The 19266-nt window shown below is 52.4% G+C and overlaps 1 protein-coding gene across 1 annotated transcript in view; it reads right to left on the bottom strand.

The window, feature by feature from the left end:
- Positions 1-18459, bottom strand: part of CNGB1 (cyclic nucleotide gated channel subunit beta 1) — a 62623-nt gene extending 44164 nt beyond the window's left edge. Inside the window, exons 1-13 of the mRNA XM_072745281.1 lie at positions 18292-18459; positions 16168-16219; positions 15810-15882; positions 14918-15035; positions 14786-14828; positions 14572-14602; positions 13205-13280; positions 12813-12852; positions 12289-12448; positions 11362-11437; positions 9832-9868; positions 3455-3617; positions 1972-2052 (exon numbers count right to left, since the gene is read on the bottom strand). Of these exons, the coding sequence (XP_072601382.1) occupies positions 1972-2052; positions 3455-3617; positions 9832-9868; positions 11362-11437; positions 12289-12448; positions 12813-12852; positions 13205-13280; positions 14572-14602; positions 14786-14828; positions 14918-15035; positions 15810-15882; positions 16168-16219; positions 18292-18459 (1118 nt within the window). The remainder of the gene's footprint in view (positions 1-1971; positions 2053-3454; positions 3618-9831; positions 9869-11361; positions 11438-12288; positions 12449-12812; positions 12853-13204; positions 13281-14571; positions 14603-14785; positions 14829-14917; positions 15036-15809; positions 15883-16167; positions 16220-18291) is intronic.
- Positions 18460-19266: the final 807 nt, after the last annotated feature.

Here is a 19266-nt window from a genome sequence, read left to right as displayed (position 1 = left end):
GGCTCTGGGGTCCCAGAGGGCAGAATTCGGACTGGGTTACAGAAACCATAGGGAAACATGCTCATTTTTGATGGAAGAAATAATTTCATAAGTCAGAGGTGTATAAAGATGGGATGGATGTCCCTCAAGAGGTCGTGAGCTCCCCATCGCTGGAGGCAAGCAAGTGGCTATGTGGTCTCCTCCCAATGATGAAAAAGTTATATGCAAACTAGGGAAAGTGGAATAAAGGCAGATGCCACTGAGCAGGTCTTCAGCCCGGAAGTCCTGTGCTGGTCTCATGGTATGACTATTTCCTGACTGGGATGGTAAGTGACCCTCAGTGGGGATGAGAACATTGACCACCTTTGATGGGGCACCCACCGCGGGCCAGACCCTAATATACCGGCTACACAGCTGGCCCTGTATCTACTCTGCAGGGGCTGTTGGTACCCTTGTTCCATAGACATAGAGGCAGAAGCTCCATGCCATGCGCACGTGCTCAGGTCACTCTTCCAGGAGGAGCAGAGCCCAAGTCTGGAGCCAGGGCCAGGGGCACAGGTCAGGGAGGAAGGTGTGGGCTGGGGCACCATGGAGGGAACAGGCACTAATGCAAGGGACGGATTAAATCCGTCTGGCCTGCCCCATGATAGCAGCCTCCTCACAGCTCTTCCTGCCTCAGTATCCCCACACTACAGCTGCCAGATCACCCCCTCCCCTACTCACGAACCTTCAATGGCTCCCCAGTGCTCCCAGGAAAGCAAGCACAAGGCCTTCACAATCTGGCCCCCCACCTCTGATGCATCCTCTCTCCCCATGTCCACCAGCTGCATTGTCACTGGCCCCTGGACAACGGGCTGCTTCTGAGGCAGCAAAACACTCCCTCTTTGAACCCCTGGGCTCCACACTCCTTTCGTCTCCCACCCCCCTCACAGGCACCTCCTCCTCAGGCCTTTCTGGGTTCTCGAATCTCCGTGGCTCTGATGTGGCGTCTGGGCCTCTCCTTCACCATGCCAGCTCCCCCAGCATCTCCTCCAGCCCTGTGGTTTCCAACTCTGTCTACACATCCTGACTTTACACTCCAACCCCTCACCCCCAACTCCACTTGGGCCCCGCCACCTGCTACCCATCTCCTCCTGTGTCCCCATCTCCATCTGTCCTGTCCATCCCACACTGCTAAAATTCTCCCTCTTGGTGGTCTTTTTTTTATCATTGAAATGTGTTTGACATAACATTGTGTAAATTTTGGGTGTATGGCACATTGATTTGGTGCGTTTCTATATTATAATATGATTGCCACTGCGGTGCTAATTAGCACCTCGACCATGTCACATGATGGTCATTCCTTGTTAGTGGCTGGAAATACCTAAGATCTAGTCTCTCAGCAGTTTTGATGATTGTAACTTTTAGTGGTTTCTGACTGCCATTCTTTAACCATTATTTTAACTGCTTTCTCTATGTGTTCCTGTGGAAATCTTTATGGATGTGGGTGGAGAATCAACCATTAATGGGCCATAGAACAGAATCTGGGACAGACCTTCAGTGTCAAAGGCACCCATGGGACCGTTGTGGGCAGCGTGGATGGGGACACAGCCCTATGCTTTGGTTTGGCTCATGACAGGGGCTGCGAACCCACTGTGTGGGCCCCTTCCCCCATCCATCCATGCACTCAGCTGGCATTATTTGGTGCCTAGGCTCTAGGGACATGGGAGTGAGCACAATGGACAAACCCCCACCCCCAAGGAGGCTGCATTCTAGTGTTCATGCGTGTATACAGGTGTGTGAGAGTTTCAGCAGTGGACAATAAGAGGTCCAGATCATAATGAGCACAGTGGGGGGACCCCCAGCTTCCCCAGCCTCTCTGCTCAGTGCCCAGCAGCACACAGCACAGAACAAGGAAAGAGCTCCAGCACCCCAGAAGCCCCACTGCCCCTCCCTGTAACCCCTCCCTTAGTCGCCCTTGTGGAAAGGATGGAGAACACACAAGCACCTTACTTTGCCTCCTCCTCATCTTCTCCCTCCTCCTCTCCATCCTCCTCCTCATCTTCTCTCTCCTCTTGAATCCAGGTCAGCTTCCTGAGTTGAGGTCAGAAGCAGGAGGTGAGCCCACCTGCAGCACCACCCCAAGTCCACCTCCTGTCCCCGTTTTCAGGAAGATGTCCTGTGACCTCTGAGACCAGACCTGGACTTCTCAACCAAGACTTGATCTAGGGAACCCCACCTAAGCATCCTCAGGCTCTCTCCAGCAGCAAGGCCACTTCACGGCATGAGGGGCCTGACTCAACTCCTGCCGTTCTAGTGGCAACTCTAGGCCAGCCCCTGAGCCTCTCTGGGCCTCAGTTTCCCCACCTTGACAACGTAGGTCAGAGGCCTGTGGACCTGAGACCTCCCAGCTCAAGAGGCTATCTCCAAGACAACTAGTGGGAACAATGATTGTGATGTCCCTATGGAGGGGCAGCCCCCGTTCTGGAAACTTATCCTGCACACCTACTCACGTGCATGTATTAGGACATATGTGCAAGAGTGTTTGTTGAAAAATATTTATAATAACAGAATTTCAGGGGCACCCAGGTGGCTCAGTCAGTTAAGCGTCTGCCTTCGGCTCGGGTCATAATCCTGGGATCCTGGGATTGAGCCCCACTTCGGGCTCCTTGCTCAGCAGGGAGCCTGCTTCTCCCTCTGACTCTCCCCCTGCTTGTACTGTCTTGCTCAAATAAATAAATAAAATCTTTTAAAAAAAAGAAAATTTCAGAATCATAAATGTCCATCCATAGCGGGCAGAGTAGATAACTTCTACTCTTCATCCATACAACACAATACTATGCCGTTGTAAACAACAACAAAAAATGCTGTGGGTGATCTCTCTAAGCTCTGAAGGTGGAGAAGTATCTCGTTGAATGAATAGAGCAACAAGATATTGACCTCCTGGTAGAGGTGATCCCACCTTCAGATAGGAATCAGTTGTTTTCACTATTTTTTCCATGTACCCAGGTCCCTGACACTGCAAACAGTGTGGGGCAGAAGGAGGATAAGGGAGTCTCATCAGGAACCCCCAACAAGCAAGAAAAAGGGGAAAAGGGGAGACATTGCCTGACTCTCAGGTGTTCCCTCAAAGCTCTGGCATCCTGATGGCCCTTCAGCCAAGCATGAATTACTAACAGTGACTTTATTTTTTTTAAGATTTTTTAATCTAGGTAGGTGCATGTGATATGCTATCTTCTGTGCAAAAAAAAAAAAAAAAAAAAAAGGAGGTGGGGAGCTATGCCTGTAAATGCTCAGGTGCTCCCCGAACTGGCAGAAAAGAGACCTGCAGTTTCTGTTCCCAGAGAGAGGGATGGATGTCTGGGGGAGGGAGGAGGAAGAAGCAGAGGCAGGTTTGGTTCCTGTTCTATGCCCTTTGGTACCTTTGGGATTCTGTACTGTGTACCTGTTATCTTCTCAAACAGTCATTTTTTCTGGGGCTTTCTCTGGCTCCCACCTGGGCATCTCCTCTACAGCTTCATTCTCCTCTTCATAAGCTGGAGCTGCCTCTGAGTCCTGTGGGCTGGCGCCACCATCCTGATGCTCATCCTCCTCCCAGTGGGGGTCAACCTCTTCTAGGACGAGATCGGGCTCCTCTTGGCCTCCAGGGAGGATGCAGACTGCAGGGGACACAGGGCACAGGGGAGAGTGGGCTTGGGCCTCTGAGTCCCAGGGACCACATGGGGGGCCTTGGACTTCGCCAGCCATGGGCCAGCTCCCAGCCAAGCAGCAGAAAGAGCACCATCATCTGGGAAACTTCAGCAACCAGACCAGTGCTGAAGCCCATGATCATTCATTCACCCAGTCTCCTTCTAGTCGTCTTCCCCTTCTTTTTCCTCCTGAGATAGAGCTTAGATAGCAGTTAGCCTTTGTGTCCCCTTGGGCCGCCTTCTTGGAGGCTTATGCAAAAGCAGAACCACAGCATCACAGGTGATATGAAAGATCCAGGCTTGGGGTCCGCTTTGGCATGTGCAGATGCAGGGTGGCCTAGACTGTCCCCAGGGATGCAGAGAGAGCTTGCCCCCTTCCCAACCCTTCCCCCCCCACGCCTATTCTCTAGACGCCACCCACCCACTGGTGACAGCATACTACATGCTCCTAACCTCAGCACCCGCTTCCAGGAGTCTTTCCCTCCTGGGCCTAGAGACTCTGACGGGATTGACCTCCTGGTAGAGGTGATCTCACCTTCAGATGGGAATCGGTTGTTTTCACTATTTTTTCCATGTACCCAGGTCCCTGACACTGCAAACAGTGTGGGGCAGAAGGAGGATAAGGGAATCCCATCAGGAACCCCCAACAAGCAAGAAAAAGGGGAAAAGGGGAGACATTGCCTGACTCTCAGGTGTTCTCTCAAAGCTCTGGCATCCTGATGGCCCTTCAGCCAAGCATGAATTACTAACAGTGACTTTATTTTTTTAAATATTTTTATTTATTTATTTGACAGAGAGATTCAGCACAAGGAGGGGGGAGCTGCAGAGGGGAGAAGGAGAAGCAGGCTCCCCACTGAGCAGGGAGCCTAACGTGGGGCTCGATTTCAGGACCCTGGGATCATGATCTGAGCCAAAGGCAGATGCCCAACTGACTGAGCCACCCAGGTACCCTAACAATTACTTTATTTATTTATTTATTTATTTATTTATTTATTTATTTAAGATTTTATTTATTTATTTGACTGAAAGAGAGAAAGCACAAGCAGGGGGAGCAGCAAGCAGAGGGAGAGGGAGAAGCAGGCTCCCCACTGAGAAGGGAGCCTGACACGGGGTTTAGTCTCAGGACCGCGGGATCATGACCAAAGCCAAAGGCAGATGATCAACTGACTGAGCCACCCAAGCTCCCCTAACAGTGACTGTAAATGGGAGTTCGCTCCAAGTCTTATTCTGTGACTTTGGAAATTATTGTTCATGGTGCAGAAAAGTAATACTAATAATAATATAATGGCAGTTGCATTTATTGAGCACTTCCAATGTGCCTGACCTAGTGATATACATGAATTAATTCAATGATCCTCACACCAACCTTTGAGGTGGGAATAATTGTTACCCCCCATTTTATTTTCCCTCTTTTATGTTATTCCCCATTTTACAGATGAGCAAACTGAGACTCAGGTTAACACCTTCTCGTACAGGGTGCTTCCCATGTCCCAGGCTCAGGGCTGTCTGCTTTCTGGGAGCTGCTCCTTCCTGCTCCCTCTCCTGGCTCCCGAGTACAGACATCATCCTGCCTCTCAGAGAGAGGATAAGCCTGCCCCCGGGGAAGTTCCCCACAGGCATCCTGAACTAGCTAGGCTTCCACGCAGTCCTGGCTCCTCAGCCCCACAAACAGCCCTGGGGTCTAACCAGGGAGGCTCTTCTAAGCGTGGCCCTAATCCAGTGGTGGGTCGCATCATAAACGTCATTCTCGACCAACGTCCAGTCATGGTGTAGCATCTCTCCCCTGAGCAGCCACTTGGGGTGCAAGTCCCCCCCTGACATAGCAGGGGGCATCCTGCTATGTCACAGAACAACCTCTGGCCCATGAGCTCATTAACTTTCATAGCAACTCTACATGGGGAGAACATTACTCTCACCATTTGATAAACCACAGAGCCAGCTCAGAGAGGTTGAGTGACTTGTCTAAGGCCACACAGGATGTCGGAGGCATTGCCAGGTCTCCTGACTGCCAATTCCCTAGTGTGCTATCCCAGGCGATGAATATGTCCCATGAGTGTCTCCCTGGCATGGGTGGCCTCTCTGTAATGGGCACTGGGTGAGCCCAGCGTTTGGTGTCCTAAAGAGTCGATGCCATCTTTGTTTATGTCCTTGCTTTCTTTTTCAGTACTCTTTAGTGAGTAAACATTTTGCAAGCTTTTCCTCCTTCGATTGCTGTGTCAGTCTTGTGAGCCATGCCCTATATAGTCCCCATGTTACAGCCAAAGATTCTGTGGCTCTGAGAAGAGGATGGCGGCCAAGGTACCAGGTGGGCAGGGCCCAGGCATGGGGTACTTGGCCACACTGACCCAGGGGTGCGGTTCTGAGACCCTCTCTGTAGGCATCCGATTCTCAGCTCTGCTGGCTTTTCCAGGGCCCCATCCCTGGGTGGCACATGGGGCCACTGAAGCACTGCGGGTGCTCAAGCTCACACGGACACCCCTGGTGCCATGTGGGGCTGAAACTCGGCTCCTGGAGTCCCTCACTGGCATACCACCTCCTGGCCAGCAGCCTCTCTGCCAGCCTAGGATGGCCCTCAGGGCAACTGAATGGGCTGCCTCCAGCAGAGAAGGTCATCAGGTGAATCTGGGGAGGGAGCTCCTATTTCCAGGATCAGCAAACAAGGAGGCTAAGGGCATGGATTCTAGGTCTAGGTCCCCACCAGACCCTGGATTTCTGGCAAAGCCCAAGCTCAGGCACATCCTCTCTGGCACACTTGGGTCCTAGATGCTTCGGAAGTGGCCCAAAGTTCAAGAACCTTTGCTTCAATTTCTTTCTCTGCCTCCAATGCTTGCTCAGTCTCAGAGTCATCTTTGTGAAGTCACTCCTCTGCTCAATCACTTTCGGTGGCTCTCCATTGCTAAAGTCTAGTCTCCTAAAATGAGGCCCCAGCTTTTCTGGTTTTATTTTCTACATCAGGAACTCGGGTTTCAGTGAAGTACCCACCACTCTCCCTCTCTCACCTCTAGGCAGTTGCTCACTTTATTCCCTCTCCCAGGCTGCCCTTCACTTGCCGCCAGTTTGGGACCTCAGGGGTCTCAAAGTCAAAGACCTATGTAGCCAGGGAGATGGTTTATGTGGGTGAAGGGGAGCATGTTACCTGCCTTCAGGGGGCAGCTGTTGCTCACACTGTCCTTACAAGCACTGTGCGGATATTCCTAGTTTTTGAGAGAAGCCAGACTTTTCCTGTGCAATGTCCCCTCATCTTTAGATATTGGCAACTAATTCTAATGTTTAAAATCATTTCTTGCCCCAAACACAGACATCTGTGGACCAGCTGGAGCCCAGGGCAACTGGTTCAGGATCCCTGGCAAGCTCCTCCTTCCTGCTTCCCCCAGACCACAGGCCACCTTAACCTACCCATCCTTCAAACCTAAGTACCCAGATTAACTTCCTCTGAAGCAAGGATATCATGCAATCACAGCTTTGATGTGCTAATTTATGGTTTTTAATGTCACTGAAGGCATGTGTTGCTGTCCATTGCTGGACCCTAACTCTTCAAGGGAAAGAACACAGCCAAGCCTAAGGGGATCCTCTTCTGGGAAAAAATGCATCCTGTGAGGGCACCAACTGTGTGCCGGGCCCCATGCTGAAGGCTGTGCAGGCCAGCTCTCAAAGAGAGTCCTCCATGGGCTTTCCTGCAGCCTTCTGTTGGGAAGTTTTCCTGCTGTCTAGCCTGAGTCCCACAGGCTGCCCTCGGCTGCCCTTCTTGCTTCCATGGAAAGGGGCAGTTCTGGGATTGGTTCCCCTCGCCCTGCCTGGGAGCGTGCAGAGTGGCAGGGGTGTCACTGTTCGAGGAGGGTGCCAGGTGGACAGCCACTCCTTCCCCTCCCCTGCAGGTCTTCAGGGCACCCTTCTTTCCTTCCATCCGACCATCCGTTTGTCCATCCGTGCTCTCCCAGGATCCCTTCTCTCTTGTTTCAGAGGCCTCCTGCTGTCGCCATGCCTGAAACAAGACAGAAGGGTGGGTGGCTGGGTGGGCAGGCGGAAGGAATGAATGAGCAGGTGTGTGAGGAGTGAATGGGCAGGGAGACTGGAAGCAGAGCCAGCAGCACGGGAGGGAACTCATCCCCCCACCCTGTGGGTCACCCTGCTAAGTGGGTTGAAGAGTGTAGTGCCCCCCAAAACATATACTCAGTTCTAATCCCTGTGACCTGTGAATGTGACCTCATTTAGAAATAGTCTTTGCGGGACACCTGAGCGGCTCAGTGGTTGAGTGTCTGCCCTCGGCTCAGGGCTGATACCAGGGTCTTGGGATTGAGTTCCACATCGGGGTCCCCACAGGAAGCCTGCTTCTCCCTCTCTGCCTGTGTCTCTGCCTCTCTCTGTGTGTCTCTCACAAATAATAAAATCAGGAAGGAAGGAAGGAAGGAAGGAAGGAAGGAAGGAAGGAAGGAAGGAAGGAAGGAAGGAAGGAAAAAAGGAAAGAAGAAAGAAAGGAAAGAAAGAAAGAAGAGAAAAAGAAAAAAAGAAAAGAAAAGAAAAGAAAGAAAAGAAAAGAAAAGTCTCTGTAGGTGTCATCAGTTAAGGATCTCAAGGTGAATTCATCCTGGTTTTAGGAAGGGCCTTATATCGGTGACTGGTGTCTTTACAAGAGAAAGGAGAGGAGATTGGGACACAGAGGAAAAGGCAGAGGTTGGAGGCCAGCCGGAAGCCTATCGGACTCCAAGGAGTGCCAGCAGCCACCAGAAGCCCCGAGAGAGGTGTGGGATGGCTTCCCCCTCAGAGCACCAGGAGGAGCCAACCCCACCAACACTTCAAGTTAGAGCTCTGGATCGTGAGCTGTGAGGGAGTACATTCCTGCTGTCTGAAGGCGCCCGGTTTCTGGTTCTTTGGCTCAGCAGCCCTGGGGAGCTAACACACCCGGTGCCTGGGCCTGGTGCCCTGCGCCCACCCACGACCCGCACACTCCCGGCTTGTGCCCGGCTACAGCTGGCTGAGCACCCTGCCTCCTTCCAGAGGAGCAGAGAAGAGGAGGAGAGGGCGCCAGGGGCTCCGTTTTCAGAGCTCCCCAGGGCCCCTGCTCCAGGGTCTCTGCTCCAGGGAACGTTGTCTGTTCCTTCAATCTTGACAACTGCCGCCAGGCCAAGGGGATGCTAGTCGCTGCTCTGTGACAACTCACTCGGTGACTTGGGCACATCTCTGTGCCTCTGCCCGCCCCAACAGCCATACAGGGTCACTGCTCTACACAGGGACTCCACGAGACTGAGCAAGGCCTGCTCTGAGGCCTGCCCTCACAGCATCATCACCACTCTACAAACCCCACCTCTTCCCACAGCCACTCTGCCAGACAATCCCACGCCGCAGCTGGCTGGCCCGTCTGTGCTGCAGGCTGTGGTGGCCAGCCTCACCCTTGCAGTGCTCATAAAGACCACTATCAGCCTCGTGGAGCTACGGATGACCGCCTCTGGACACCTGAGGCCCATGGTCTGAGGGCCTGTGTCCAGGGTCAGGAGGGCCACTGCCCACAGGCCCTGAGCTCTGCTTTGCTCACCTCTAGTACTTATCACAGCCGGTACATAGCAGGCCCTCTGTGACCTTTGCGAATGAAGAAATGCCCTATAACCACATGTTTCTCAAACTGAGGCCATGACATGAAAGGAGGAGCAGATTTTGGACCCGAGCTGTCCCCTCCTGCCCTTATACGTCCCCCAATCCTTGTGCGGGGCTGGGATAAAAGGCAGCACACACCTCCCCCCTGCTACCCTCCCCCCCCCCCGCCCCCACCACCTATTGACGAGGGGAACCCTCCTGGCTCAAGAGAGCTGGGGTTTATGGGAGCTAGTTCCTCCAGGAGACCCCATGCCTCTCCGCTTACACCTCTGGCCATAACCAGGGACTCTGCTTAGCCAAACACCCTGGCCCAGGGGAGTAGTGCAGAGCTCTCTGTAGGTGTTCCCAGAGGAAGGGGGTCCCTCCAACTTGGATAGAAACTGGAAGGCAAGCCAGCCCCCCGCCCCCACCTCTCTCCAGCTCCTCGGAGGGGCCTCCAGCCACCATTTGGCTCGGGCCAGGCTCTGACTACCTGGCCAGGCTGACCTGAGGGGAAGCTTGCAGGACCTGGGCTCTCTCAGGGCCTGGCCTAGTGCCCTCAGGCCAAGCAACTGCACTGGAGATGCACATGAAAACCCACCAAGGAGGCACTTACTGGTCTGCACGTCACAGGTCACAGGGGAGTCAGGCTCCTGCATGGGGAGAAAGGGGAAAAATGCTGTGTCTCCTCATCAGCCCCCTTGTCTCCACTGCCCCTCCCAGCACACGCAGGAACTTGAGGGTTTTCCTCATCCCCAAGGAGGACACGCGGAAGACCCAGTTGCTCCTGGCTCCTCTCTGGCCTGCTTCTCTCCTCCTGCCTCAGAGCCCGCAGGCTCTCTCCTCCCTGGATCACCACCGGCTCCCTCCTCAGCTCCTTTGCCCAGGTGGGGCCACCTGCCTGAGATGCCCGCCTACCTCCCCCTCTCCCAGCCTTCCCTGGGGGGTTTTCTCCAAGCTCTATCTGCCAGGGAGGCCTCTCCCCCTCCAGCACCACACCTTCCCTGGCCCCAGCCCCATCCCCAGGGGCCCCTCCTGTCTGTGAGGAGGACATGTTGTTCCTGCCACCAGGCCTCTCTCCCCTCCTCTTGGAAAAGTCCAAAGCTGCATTTCCTCTGCTGCCGACAGAAGCCATATGGACTCAGAGCCTGAGGGCTCGGCCTGCAGGGAAGGGTGTCTCCCCCACCTGAGGTTTCTTGTCCACCTCCTATTGCAGCCAGGACTGGGACCCAGGCCTCCTGCCTCCCAGCTCCAGCTGCTGTCAAGATACACAATTGTTCCCAAGAGAGAGGGGCCAGGTACCAGGTTCTTTTTTATTTTAATTTTTTTTTTAATTTTTTTATTTTAACTTTGTAAACAATTTCATGTATTTATTTAGAGAGAGAACATGCACAAGCAAGGCAAGGGGCAGCGGGAAAGTGAGAATCTGAAGCAGACTCCCTGCTGAGCATAGAGCACGAAGTGGGCCTCAATCCCATGCCCCTGACATCATGACCCACCTGAGCTGAAATCAAGAGTCAGACGATTAACCAACTGAGCTACCCAGGCACCCCTAGGTGCCAGGTTCTTGGAGAAGGAGAGGAAAAGGTGACAGAGGCCTTGCTCCCCCACCCACCTATGTTGGAATCCTAGGTTCTCAGAAATGCACACACAGCCCTCTGCTTTCCTGCAAGCCCCACTCCTTTCTAGAACATTCCAGGTTTCTCTTGTTTCTGGACCTTTGCATATGCTGCTCCTTTGCCTAAAGGGCTCTCCCTACACCGGCCCCTTCATTTACCCTCCCCCATTCTACTTCTCCCTCAGGTCTCTGGCTTGAAAGCCACCTCCATCAGGAAGCCTTCCTTCATGCTCCTGGAAACCCTCCTCCTCTTCACCCCACGTCCTCTCTGCTTCCCCCATGGAAGCACCTCCCCCACAGACTGTGACCTCCTGGTTAGCAAGGCTGGGCCAGCCCCTTTCAGCCCTGTGGCCAAGGTGCCTCAGAGAGTGCACATGGAATGAGTGTGAGCTGAGAAGATGGGCAGGCTGCATGGGGTGGGCTCCTGCTCCAGGTTCCCTTCTTTCTTCTGTATCTCGCCCTCAGACCTTCCATCCCAAGACCCTTCCCACAACTACCTAGGCCCCACCCCCCCTGCCCAGAACAGACCTGCTCCTTGGCCTTCCCATGGAGCACCGGCTGCGGCAGGGCCATCTCCAGCCTGTGCAGGAGCCAAGCCATCAACCTGCAAGTGAAAGAGAACAGGCCATGTCCATGCAGCAGGGCCCCTGGGGAAACTGAGATCAGAGTTGGGTCCCTCCCAAGGCAGACAGCAAACTCACCAGAAGGCAGACCTGAACCCAGGTCTCTAGCCCCAAGGCCTGCTGCCCTCCTGCCTGGCCTCCCTGGGCCAGCCTCTGGGGACCTACCGCTCAGACCCCAGCAGCCCCCCGCCCCGCCCTGAGGGTGCATGCAGGCCTCTCCCACACTGCCAGCAACACCTAACCTGATTTCAAAAGCATGCATCCTTTGGCTCAGTAACTCCAGTTCCTTGGATTTACCCTACAGGTAATCCACACAAGCAAAATAAATGATGCTTGTACAAGGCCACCGATGGTAGCAAAAGAGTGGAAATAAACCTAATGGCCAGCAAATGGCCACAGAAAAGCGGTATGGCCGTACAACGGGCATTCCGCAGCTGTTGAAAGAATGAAGTAGGCCAATGTACATAAAACCACCCTAAGATAGACTTTTTGGTAAAAAAAATAAAATAAAATAAAAAGCAAGATGCAGAAAAGTATATAGATTTTGCCATTGGCTGGTAGGTGTGTTTCTTTCAAGGAGAAGCAGACTCCCGAGCTTGTCCATGCTTCCAGGAGGCGTGGAAGGATGATGGCTGATGTGGCTGCCCTGGGAAGGGCCCTGGGGAGTCCCTTGAACATTTTCTCCCGGAGCGATATGATACTTTTAAATTTTAAAAAAACTAGTTTAAAAAATATATAAAAAATAAAAAAACTAGTTTGGTGAAGTGTTGGGCATTGGGCTGAGGCCAAGTACTGGTTCTGCCATGAAAGAGGTAGCAATTGGGGGGCTCACCTGGCAGGGTCACTGGGGAGCAGCAAGGAGGAAGCCTGAGGGCTGAGCTGGGGCTCTGAAGGCGGCTCCTCCTGGGGCTCCAAGGGGCCAGCAGTGGGCACGCAGGAGCTCTCTGGGGCCTGCAGCACGGGCTCTGTTTCCAGGGTGGGCCCAGGGGGCTCTAAGAAGCAAGGAGAGCACATCTAAAGATGACAAGACAGGGCTCCACGGGACCCCTCATGGGCACTGGGGACCAGATTTGAGGCACCAATATGATGGAGTTAGGAGCCCCTTGGGCCCACTCCACTACCCGTCTCATCAGTCAGATGTGGAAGTGAGACCTGGGAAGTTCAAGGGACTTGTCCAAGACCTCACAGCCTGGACCAAGGAGGGGTTCTGAGGCCCACCACTCCCTGCCAGCCCCGAGCCCCTCCATACCCCAGCTGATGGCTAAGGGCCTCCCGCGGGTTCTCTCAGGCCCCGTTGCACCCCCAGCCCTGCCTGTGACCATGCTGAGCAGCCTTTCCCAGGTCCCCTCCCTGTACCTGTGTCCAAGACAGCATCTGCAATTTCATCTCTCTGGTCCTAGATCAGAAACAGGAAGTGGGGTCATATCAAAAACTACATCTGAAACTTATGATGTACTGTATGTTGGCAAATTAAATTTAAATTTAAAAAAAGAAAAGGACGTGGAGTTGTGGAATAAAGCAAGCCCTGAGCATTCCCTCCCTTGGCCAGCCGTACCCAGGGCAGGCGGCAAGGGGCCCCCATCCTTCCCGATGAGCTCCCTTGCTGTTTTGCAGTCACACCTCCCCATGGAGAACCCGCCAGTAGGTTTTATGTAACCCGGGGGTGGGATAGCCTGCTGGGTCCTTCCTGGGGGCCCAGAAACCCTCCCAGGTGGTCATCTGCCCACTCCTCCTTTTCTTTGACTTACCTTAGAGGTTTTGGGGGGTTGAGGCAGAACTTTCTCCAGATTCTGCTCAAGCCACCTGAGCAGCCAGGGCCCAGACCTGCACAGGGGCCAGTGGTCAGTGGCACAGCCAGGTCACAGCGACCTTAACGTCTACTGGAGTCCCAGCCCCCAGCTAGCCCTTCCTTGCCTCTAGCCTCATCTGCACAGTGGGGACCCTGCATTGGCTACTCCGAAGGGCCTCAGGTCAGGGGGGCAACTTTTGCCAGCCTCAAATTCTTACCTCTGGCTGGGCCAGGCCCAGAACAACAGACCCAGCCATGGCCACCCGGGGAAGCAGGTAAGAACCAGGGGCTGCTTGGGAACCTGAATGCAGCATGGGGGGCTCCCCGTGCCTGGCACAGATAGGTCTGGCTCCACTGGCCTGGGAGAAGGGCAGTCATACGGGGCCCAATACTTAGAAGGGCTCATTTTTGGTTTCATGCTGTTGGCACAATCCTAAACTCAATCTTAAACTTAAATTTTTAAAAGATTTATTTATTTAAAACCACAAGAATGAGAGGCAGAGAGAGAATATCAAGCAAACTCTCTGCTGAGCACGGAGCCTGATGTGGGCCTCGATCTCACAACCCTGAGATCATGACCTGAGCCAAAACCAGGAGTCAGATGCTCAACCAACTGTACCACCCAAGTGCCCCAAACTCTTATTAATTTTTTAAAGGAGTCTTGCATTTTAATCTTGCACTGGGCCCCACAAATTACATAGCTGGTCTTGGGGCAAATGGCCCCCAGACCATGGCCTCCAGGCAGCTGCTCTCTCTTCAGGGAAGCTCCGTGTTCCCAAGGGAACCCCTCTCTCAGGTATAACCCAAAAGAAAGCTAACAAGTCCCCTGGGGGCCTTCATCCTAAATTGCTTTACTGGTCTCATGAGTCAGCTGAGTGGCCCTGGGGACCCCTGACCTGGGCAGCCTCCAGGAGACAAAAAGAAACAGACAGTGAGCTGGAATAATGAGTGAATGAATGAATACATTCATTCATTCATCCCCTCTGTGCTGAGTCCTCCTTATGGTAGGCACTGTGTTGGATACCAGCAGTGATGAGACAAAAGCCTCTGCACTCAAGAATTCAACAGTCTAACAAGTGAATAAGGAAAGGAATGAATGAATGGGGTGAATAAAGATGAATGCATAACTCTGGGATTCCAGCAGAGATTGCAAACTGGAGCATGCAGAAGAGATGAAAGGTGAGTCCAATGCCACACACTGAGGTGGTGGTGTACCTTGCTCCTGAACCCAAGACCCTCAGCTCTGGGCACACTGCTCCCCCCACCACACACACTCCGCAGGAGGCGCAGGGGCTCCCAAACCAGTACTCAGGGATGAGGACTCACCCGGTGTCCCCAGCAGCCTCACCAAGTCCATCTGAGAAGAAAGGAGGGTGGTGAGCATCAAGAGGCCTGCCCAGACCCCCTCCTCCCATCAGCTTCACTCAAACCCAGGCTGCAACCCAGGGCCAGTCACATAAGCGTCCCCTGCCTGTGGGCTCTCTGCAGCGGCAGGGCCCATCCCAAGTCCTGCGGTCCCATCCTGCAAAGCTGGCCTCACCTGAGCTCCCAGTGCTGCATTGCCCAGACACCTGTGCTCCTGCCTGCCAGGACAGACAGACAGATGAGGACAGAGAACCCAGAGGCAGTGGCCTCCCACCCTGCCTCCCTCAGCTTCTGGCCTCAGAAATACCTGAGCAGGGCCCTCCCCGCCAGCAGTGGTGCTCTGGGTCAGCCTGCTGCTGGGGACAGGCTGTGGGACCACCTTCTCCACGCTCTTCTTAAGCCATGTCAGCACCCAGTCGTTGGAACTGCTGAGGGACAGAGGTACCGACCCATCCTCAAGGTCCCCTGCCCCACCCCAATCCCAGTGGTACTTCATTCACAGTGTCTTGATGAACTTGGCTTGAATCCCAATGTCTATCTCCTCACTGTGAGACTTCAGATTTGCCACCTCCCCCCAAGTCCTGTGTCCAGCTCTGGAAAATGGGGGACACCGACCCTTAGAGAGGTGTGCCATCCTGAGCCCATTCCCATTGGATGCTAGGCACAAAGCAGCCAAGTTCTGTCATCCTGCTTCCCCCTTAGCCTGGTCCCAGGGGGTCCCATCCTATCTATACTTGGCACACGTCCTGTGCTCTAGAAGGGTTGAGGGTTTCCTATGGGGTGTTTTCTTGTGGCTGAGGCTGGACAGTCTCAGTGTGAGGGTCGCAGACACTGCCTGAGCCTCAACCCCCACAGGCATGCCCACTTGGATAAGTGCTAATGGTCTAAAATGAGCCAACTTTGAGTTATCATGCAATAGTCTGGATTTCTGGCTCTGTTAGGAAAATTGGAAACTCTAACCACATGGATCTGCATTTCCCCCAAGCACTGAGAACACTCTGGACCCTACTCACTGTTTCTCTTGGTCACATTGTCCATTTGGCCTAGGAGATCCCTGACCCCTGCCCGAGGCTCCCTTCCCAAGATGCTTGGGGCGGTTGCCCGGGAATGAGTAGAGACCTAAGAGCAATGCTGGTCCCCACCCCCAAGTGGCTCCCTAGACTGGGGGCCCCTGAGGAGAGGGCAGGGTGGTGTGGTACCTGTTCACTTCAGGAGCCACAGTGATCTGGGCCTGGAGGGATGTAGGCGGACTCAGGACAGCCTCCTGGATTTCTGGAAAAGAGACCCTCATACTTCAGATCTGGAGCCTCAAAGTGGCCCATTTCTCTCCTGCTAGGAAAGTCAAGTCAGAGGCAGGGAAAAGAGGAGAGCTCCAAGGGAGTCAGAAGGCCAAGGCTCCAGCTCAGTTCAGCTAAAGTGTCTGAACCCAGACACTCAACTTCTCTGAGCTTCAGTTTCTTCATCTGTGAAATGGGCTTGCCAGTCTGTGGATGTGGCAAGGTCCTGAGGGAGAATACACTCCACCCCGCAGCCTGGCCCTGGGCTTCCGGCACTCACCCTGAGGGCCTGGGTCAGCTGCAGCCACTTCCTCCAATGGCTCTTCAGGTGGCTGCAAGGTTCAAACAGGACCACATAAGCCCTCTGTGAGACCAGCCTGGTTCAGGCAGGAGCAGCCCCTAAAACCACCTGCATAAGACCCCCTACCCTACAGGACCTAGTAGCTCTGTTCTCACAATCGTCCCTGTAAATCCTGGCAGCTTCACCTTCAGCCTGGAACACTCCCTTCCTCCCAATCCCAGGGGTCCCTCATCCAGGATAGGGCCCTGAGTGCCCCCCACCAAGGTAGGCTCTGGGCCTATCATACTCCCCAGGAAGCTGCCCCACTCCACTGGCCTGAGAATAGGGAGAAATGTTGGAGCAAACTGAGGGGGAGAAGGAGGTGAGAGCCCCCCTACATACCTCCCCCGCAGCCAGAGCTCTTCCTCTCCTCTGGGCCAAACCTTCCATTCTCCTCCAGCAACTGGGGGGCACTCAGCACCCACCACCTGCCTCTCATCTGCCTCCGAGCTGCAGCTCCTACCACTGCATGCACATATGTGTGTGTACAAACATGCATGTGCACACAGGGATGCTAACATGTGCACACTCACTGTGACATGTAAATGTATGAGCACACATAAATTTCCATATGAGTCCAGATGCATACATGCATAAGTACACATATGTGTAATACAGTAACACAGAGATGTGTGTATACACACATGAATAGACACAAAAACAAATGTATCTGCCCACCCCTGCATATGTACATGCAAGACTCAAGCACACGTGCATATACATTTGTGTGTGCATGTGTGCCCCACCACACATGCATGTGCATACAGGCACATGCACACATATTCATATATATATGCACATATCCAGATGCACACAAATGCAGATACCTGCAAATATACATACACATATGCACACACATGTACATATGTACACACATATATTTGCATATATATACAGACACAGATATTTATGTATACACATATGCACATTTATATGCTTAGTCACACAGACATAGACACATACACAGATACACTCATGGACACAAATGTGTATTCATGAACACATCCTTTCATATGTGCATCAACACATAATCAAATACACACATAGGCAAACATATAAGCATATGTCTGTACACATACATATGCATGTATACCTGCACACACAAAGTTCTGCATCTGAACACACATATATGTGCACAGATGTACAAATATGTATATATACAAACATGCAGACACATGCCAGAGATGTCTGTACACACATACATGCACAAATACACAAACATGTGCATACACAAACACATGAATACATTCACAGACTCAGAAACATATGCATATACACACTGACATGCTTACAGCATGCCTCAGGCACGTGGAACTACAGACATATCAATGCATGTGTGCACACACGTGCACATATACGAGTACGTGCGTGCACAGAAATCCATGTAAATATGTGTGTTCATGTGTACACGGTGTGCTAGTGCATATGTATGTGCAGACATACCACGAAGGACACAGGGCATGCACATACATGTACACTTGTGTGCACATGCAAACACTATACACACAAACCCTATACCTGGGTAGTCACTGTTTCCTCAGTGTACCCTGTGCTGCCAAGAACTAGCCTTTCCTCTGCCAGGCACACCCCAGCTCTTCATCTCCCATCACACTGGGCCCAGCCCTCCATGTCTGGGAAGCACTCCCCCTCCACTCTCCAGAGTTAAGATGATTCTCTCTCTCCTCTGAGCTCCCATAGTTCTGTGTGATGAACTTGCTCGGCCCTCCATGGAAGGTAGAGCTGAGCCCGATGTTGAAGATCCCTGCATTTCCTCATCACTTCTGTCTTCTGATAGGATGATCTGGCTGGTACTTGTCTGCTGCCCCCCGGGGACAAAGCCTCACTCATCATCATGCTCCCCAGCTCAGGGTACAGGCCTGGCATCAATTAGAAACTAAATCAAATCTATAGAATTGAGCTTCTGAATTAGTTGTCATCATCAGGCCCCTGAATGGATGGGATGCAGAACTGGCAACTGTGGATGTGCTGGAGTCACCCCATGGAAGCTCCTGGGGGGCAGCTGACCCCAGCTAGGAATTTGTTCCCTCAGGCTCATTCTCTTACCAGGGAGTCCCCTTGCTCGGCCTCCTCAAGGGCTGTTTCAGGCTCCAGCTCTGGTTCCTGCTTCACCTCTGGCTCTGGCTCTGGGTCTGTGCCTCCCTCCTCCTCTACCTTGGTCTTCTGAGGGGTCCCTGGGGGCTGAGGCAGCACCCTCTGGACCCAGCTCAACATCCCGACACCTGTAAGACACAGAGTCCTTAGGCCTCCGCAGAGTGTGCACCCTTGCCCTGCCACTTGGGGGCCACTTCTGTGGGTCACACATTTCCCTTTTCTCTCAGTAAATCTTTCAAAACATTTTTTACAAGTGATACCTCCAGGTATTCACCTGATAGAAATACTCAGGCAAAAAAGAAAAGAAGAGAAAAAAGAAAAGAAATACTCAAGCCAAAAACACATGTATAAAGAGGTTGGTCACCACAGTGTTATAGCAAGAGATAAAAAAACATCCAAATATTCATCAGTAGGACCCAGATTATTGGAAAAAACCTAAATTTTCATCTGTAAGAGGGATACATATTAAATAAATTATAATACATCCAATGATGGAATATTATGGAGCCATAAAAACGTAGATCTATTTGAACTAACACGAAAAGATGTACATGCTCTGGATTCTAGTCATGACCAAGTCAGGTGAACTCTCTGAGCCTTGGTGTGCTTGTCTGTAAAGCAGGGATGTTACAGAACCTATCTTGTGGAGAGGATTGTGAGGATAAAATAACGTGATACAAACGTGACTGGCACACACTGAGAACTTAATAAAGTGCTGGCTGTAATCATTATTTGGTGTCAAGCAAAAACATCAATTTTAGAATATCGTGTATTTAATTTAATGTATTTTTAAAAATACATTATGAACAGCATATGAATGGAAAATATTTTAACATAAATGTTAACCTATTTTCATGATTTAAAAATGTTTAAGATAAAATGATAGTCAAATCCCTTTTCAAGATGTACTGGGGTATTTCAGCCTTA

Source organism: Vulpes vulpes, chromosome 2 (assembly GCF_048418805.1).
Source record: "Vulpes vulpes isolate BD-2025 chromosome 2, VulVul3, whole genome shotgun sequence".
Taxonomy (NCBI): domain Eukaryota; kingdom Metazoa; phylum Chordata; class Mammalia; order Carnivora; family Canidae; genus Vulpes; species Vulpes vulpes.
Note: the sequence above shows the minus strand (reverse complement) of the source record. Positions and strands in the feature narration are given on the sequence as shown.